This window comes from Dipteris shenzhenensis, chromosome 21 (assembly GCF_047967505.1).
Source record: "Dipteris shenzhenensis isolate YYH24624 ecotype China chromosome 21, Dip_SZ_1.0, whole genome shotgun sequence".
Classification (NCBI taxonomy): Eukaryota; Viridiplantae; Streptophyta; class Polypodiopsida; order Gleicheniales; family Dipteridaceae; genus Dipteris; species Dipteris shenzhenensis.
Window position 1 is genome coordinate 7,906,964 of NC_141616.1, and position 6,000 is coordinate 7,912,963.

A 6,000-nucleotide genomic window follows, 5' to 3' on the forward strand; every position below is an offset into this window, starting at 1 on the left:
GTGTTGAAATCGATGCCAATAGTGAAATTCATTGGCAGAAAGTCCAGGATGGGAGCTCCATGGTTGACCAAGACTCAGGGATTGTGCCCCCTACGGTACAGGCGGCGGGAGGTCAGTGGATGATTCGGAACGGTTTGCTGTTCCGGAATGGAAAGATTTGTGTGTCAGATGTTCTGGAACTTCGATCCAAGATTCTCTGGGAGTGTCATGATGCTCCTAGTGCTGGACATCCGAGTATACATCAGACTATGTCTCTTGTGAAGCATACCTTTTATTGGCCCAAGATGCGTGCATTTATTGAAAACTATGTGGTAGGTTGCGGGGATTGTTAGGTTACTAAGGCAGAACATCTTAGAAGCACGGGTTTATTACAGCCATTGCAAATTCCAGGTAATAAATGGGAAAGTATTTCCATGGATTTTATTACTAGTTTGCCTTGAACGCGTAAGGGCCATGACTCCATTTGGGTCATAGTCGACCGTTTGACAAAAATGGCTCGATTCTTACCTACTAGAAGAGCTATTTCAGCTGTTCAGCTGGCTCACGAGTTTGTGGACCACTTGTTTAAGCTGCATGGTTTGCCCTCTGACATAGTCAGTGACAGGGACTCAAAGTTTACAAGTAACTTTTGGATACTTGTTTTTGAGAAGTCAGAAACTACTCTAAGTATGAGTGCGTCAGATCATGCACAATCCAATGGTAATACAGAGAAGGTCAACCAATTGGTTGAAGATATGCTTCGGGCATATTTCATGTCAGTAGACTGAAAGAAGTATTGGGTGTGGATGATCAACTTGTTTCTTCCCAAAGGATAATAGAAGTTAGAGATTTAACTTTTATTCCACACAAACCTGAGACTATTCTTGAATTTCGTGAAAGACAGATTTTTAATAGAACTATCACGGAATATAAGATCAAGTGGAAGGATCGTGTTGAGGAGGATGCAACATGGGAGACATTACAGAACCTCCAGAGGACATTCCCGGGTTTTTTAGCGAACTCAGGAGTGAGTTCTTAGAGGAGGGGAAGTATGTCATACGGATTGGTATCCGATGTGTACTGGTACACAAGACTAGCTCAGGTAGCCTGGGGAGGCTTAGAGCTAGGCAGGCTTGATTCTTGGGTTGAGTGGCAAGGGTACGAACCAGTTAGAGGTCTTCGCTATTTTTGGCGCTTGGGGCCCGAGTCTATGTAAGGGGCCCAGAGGTTCAGTTCTTAGGGGAGCCGATGGGAGCAAGTTTCGTTCCCAGGTGCTAGGTCTGATCCTGGATTGTGAGTCGTGGACGCGCGCCTGCATCATAGCGTAGCGCAAGGCCCAGCAGCAAATCTCAGGCTTCACAACGCCACCTAGTGGTATGGGACACCAAGCTGGTTAGGATCTGGTTGGGAGTTCGTGCCAGTAGCTCAGCTCGTGGCTCGGAGGGGACATCTCATGATTCGGGATCACATCTCGTAGATGTCATGGTTGGGTGGTGAGCAGCCTGCTCAGTTTCCTCACATTGGTGTGTTCTTGTGTTTGCTTGCAGATCAGAGGTTACAGGAGTGCTGGAGAGGTGTCAATAAGGGATAGAGGCGGAAGGGGTGGGGCAGGGGTAGGCAGCAGTGGGGAGGCAGGAGGAGGGGAGAGAGGCAGCAGCAAGTAGTGAAGTGAAAGAGGGATGAGAGGCAGCAGTGGGGAGGGAGGAGAGGTGGAGACAGCAGCAGGGAGGGAAGGGGAGGGGTGGGGGAGGACAGGGGGAAGAAGGAGGGAGGAGTGGGGGAGCGCAATAGAAGGTGGAGGGAGGGAGCTGTTGGGGAGAGCAAGTAGAAGGGGGAGGAAGAGGCTGGCAAAGGGAGGAGGGCCTATGGGCGAAGCAGGTGGCAAGAGGGGGGGGACAGCAGCACAAGGGAGGGAGACAACAGCAGGGGGAGGAGAGGCAGTGAGAGGGAGCGGAGAAAGGGGAGGAGAGGTCCTTTAGACTACTTGAGGAGTGAAATGCAGCCCACAAGAAATAAATTGAAGCTCACATCAACCCAATTGAAGCCTTGGAAGAATTGAAGATGGACCTATACACCTTCTCCCCTCATACCAATACTCTCTAGATGCCCACACAGTATGCTTGATGCACCACAAGATTCATTAGATCATCAAAGGCAACCTTTGGCAGGTGTACATTTAATGGACCACCACAACCACATTCCACCAAAATGGCATTTTCCACCTAGACCATAATTTGTTAAGACTCTCATCATTGCAGTGAAATCGTAAACTATGTGCATGGGTGCTTCTTCAATCCGTTGAGTTTGAGCATCACATCTTCTTTACTAAATTCATTTTAGAACCTCTTCAGGAATGCATCTCTTAGCTCTGGCCAACTTTGGTCATTGATGTTATATTGTAAAATCTCAGTTGTGTGCAATCAAAAAACCAAGTGGTGTAATATTTTGTTAATGAATTTGGCATTTGTACCTTATTGTGCATCATTCTGTTGTATTTCGTAGCGGACAAGTGAAGAACCAAAGTTGGTCTCATTCAAGGTTTGGGGTGCTTTTGAACCATCCCTTGGATGTAGTACAGGTAGCAATGCTCCAAATTTGGACATTATCACATCAATATAAGATTGAGCTAGGTAATGAGGTTGATGCCACAGTGGGTCACAAAGATTTAAGATGTGCACTCTCAGGAGGTGAAGACCCAGAATCGTGTGTTGCATGCCCTAGGTACTCTGAGATCTGTGGCCAATACTATAACTTATTTGTGTAATCAAAGGGGATGCACGATTCATGGCTCTTCACCTAATGTACTTCACATGATCAAGTTGAATTTTAACTCCTAAATATGGATATAGTGTGTGCTGAAAGAGTTGGTTGGAATCTTGGAGGATATGGCTATATGGTAGGGTCCCATCAAGTTTTTGCAGTAAGTCTAGGAGAGTGAGAATGGATTTATGCAGGGCACCAAGAGAAGAGTCTCTCCTTTTTTGTTATATTGTAAGTAATGCAAGGAAGTTTCAGATAAGTTGTAGAGGCTGGAGTTCTCGAAAACTTTCATGTTTCTGTTGATCCTGTAGAGAGTCTTTCGATGGAGACCATGGAATTCCCTCAGGAATACAAAAATCACTCTTTTCTTTTGGGGGTGTATTTGTGTAGGGATTGCGGTGAATTTGCGGAGGTCCACGTTTGGGGTAGATTCTACTTGTCCTCACTGCAGGTCTACTGAGTCGATTCATCATTGTGTATGGGACTGCAGAAAGTGAGGGTTATTTGGAGAGGGATTGCTAGGATTGTCAGTGCTTTTGCTCCTTCTCACTCCTATATATGACTTGGGGTTCAATGGCTTGGCTCTTCCTTTCGGGCCCTCAGGTTTTCTTTGAGACGTAGGACTCTTCTGGGGCTATCTCGCTTCAACGACAGTTAGTTGCATATTGCTCTCGGGATGATGTTCCCTTCTCCCCCTTCAGACCGCCGGTGCATGCTCATGTGCATACCTCTTGGGAGATACTGGTGGAGAGTATTGCAATGTGGCATATCTAGAGGGCCAGATGCACAAAGGATTTGGATGGATCTCGGGTCCACCCCTCTCACACCATGGCCGGTATTTAGTCCAAATACCATACATCCTTTGATGGCCAGTTGGGCTACTATGCAGGGTTCTTCTCGGGAAACCTCTATCAGGAGAGAGATTTTTCTCAGAGAATTGAGGGGCTCTTCTTTCTTCTCAAAGTCTATAGCAGGACTAAGGTGGCACCTTCAGCCTCCTCCTTGGTTTCTTTCCAGTTTATACTAAGGTTTTTTCTGTTGACCCATTTTGGGTGACTTTTCTGTTCATGCCATGCATGATGTATTTCCGCTTTGAGCTGGCTCTTGCAGGTATTTTTATACTTATAGAAGTCTCTTTTGTGAAGAAAAAAAAGAAAGATTTCATTGGGACTTGCTAGTTTCTTAGTTTTTGCTTCGTTTGTTGAGATGTAATGTATTTCACTCTATTTTAAAAGTGCTTTGCCAAGCTGATGATGAGACCTTTGCACATGGGGATGGGATAGCTTGGGTAGTAGAAGATGGCCTGACATTGTCCCATAAGGCTTGTCTCAATGATCTTGGGCTTGCATGTGTAACCTCTAATATGTGCTCAAGTCCCATGCTAGATATTCCATGCCTGGGTGGCAAAATGGCCGAGCAGTGATAGGATTCTGTATATGATGTTGTAGATGCTCTGAAGAATATGGATTGAGTCATCTTCTTGGAGGGTGATAATGCACTAGATTACTTTATAAACCTAAAATTGATTAGCTTTTCTCTCTTGTAATTGTTTGTTACTTTCTGTCTTCAAAGGCAGCTAAAAATATGGCTTCATGGGAGGATGAGGTATTTGTATTAACTTCCCACGTGGCAGGTGTGCCATTAACATCATAAGTATGAAGCAAGTCCTTCTCTGCATGTGGTTACTGTTCTAGGAAATATCTTGAGTGAAAATGATTATCTGTGGTGTTTAAAGATATTTCTCTTTTGCTTTAAGCTGTGAAATTTTGTTGCAGATAATAATTGATTCCTTCCTAGTGAGGCTCTGGATTCAAGGTGACCTTCAAACTTTGCGTGCTGCTGAAGATTGATGTGTGGCATGCCTTGACTTGCGCATTCTAAAGCTGATGATGTTCTGGATGAGGGAGCATGAACATCGCATTACCTTATTTTTCTGTAAAATGCATGTCACATGAACATCACATGACCTTATTTTTCTGTAAAATGCATGTCAGAATTTGTTCTAGCATGCAAGAACGATGTGGTTTTGCACGTCACAGTGTATTTAGTTCATCATAAAATCGGAAATAATATATGTTGCAATGGATTTTTTTAAAGGCTAAAAATTGCGGGTTTTTACTTGTAGAGATATCATCAAAACAAGTTTACGTCAGATCTGTGTACCAGAATTTGAGGAGTGATTTAATCATAACAACTAAAAAAGAACATCCTCCTACCTTGTTTCTTAAAAATTGAACAATGCAACTTTTTATTGAATAAAAGAAATTGAATTTACACAAAGTGGATGGTATTTAAGTTCATATAAATTTGCATGTGTTGTTCTGTGTGTTTTTTCGCTTTGTATGCCTTTGTGGATTGTAATAGTTTTACAACTACTAAGCATTTTTTGCATTGAATATCCTTTTACTCACCTTCTAAGCATGCTAGAATACAGCTCCTGGACTCCCTGCTGATCCAGCTCTTCTGTGGATTGTCTATATCTACTTCACCTCTGACACGTTGTTACACCTGCACCAGCCTAAAGTGTCAACTATAAACTCAAGACAAACAGACAGGAGATTCGTATTCACCTCCAAGACTGGGCAGAACAACTCCGTACGTGCACTACTAACAATGTCAAAGGCATCCACTGCCACCCCCAGCCAATTGGTCACATATTAAATGTGTGGTAGTCCACTTAGGACTCTTAGCACACGTAGGACCTAAGGCTAGTCCTAACTGAACTAACTAGGCACTACTAGGCCCCACAATCATTAAAATTCCACTAGCTTGTGACCATGGCATAGTCTTCTAGTTTCATATGAGTAGTGTCACACCTTACTATCTATTAATAATATAATATTAAGGAAGTTCGTGTGTTTATTAAGGAACCCCTCTCTGAGTTTGATTACACTTCCCAAGAACTATCCTCTCCTAAACCATGCTTCCACTTTACTAAAGATATTTTTGAACAACTGTATCACGCATATCTTCTTTAACATCTAGAAGTCTTTCTAGTTCTTGTGGGGTTAGACAGCGAGATACCTCGGGTGCTAGGTGGGTTTTGATATTATAGCAAAGCAGCACATCACCCCGGTTCTTGAGAGTGTTCGTCGGCGCAAGCTTCTCCTACTGGAGCTCCGCCAAACTCTCCCTAGCAGGCCGTGCCTTAGTAGCAAACCAGGTCCTCCTTGCCACGGCTGGGTACATTGCCTCCTGCTGGTGCTTTCACAGAGCATGCATTGGACAGCTCCGATGCTTAGTTCGAAATTTCCTTTGGGC

General features: G+C 44.0%; 1 protein-coding gene across 1 annotated transcript in view; it reads left to right on the top strand.

The window, feature by feature from the left end:
• LOC147888441 (Sodium Bile acid symporter family) overlaps positions 1-4,657 on the top strand; it is a 266,247-nt gene extending 261,590 nt beyond the window's left edge. Inside the window, exon 15 of the mRNA XM_087392161.1 lies at positions 4,515-4,657. Coding sequence (XP_087248287.1) covers positions 4,515-4,589 — 75 coding nt within the window. The 3' untranslated portion in view covers positions 4,590-4,657. The remainder of the gene's footprint in view (positions 1-4,514) is intronic.
• Positions 4,658-6,000: the final 1,343 nt, after the last annotated feature.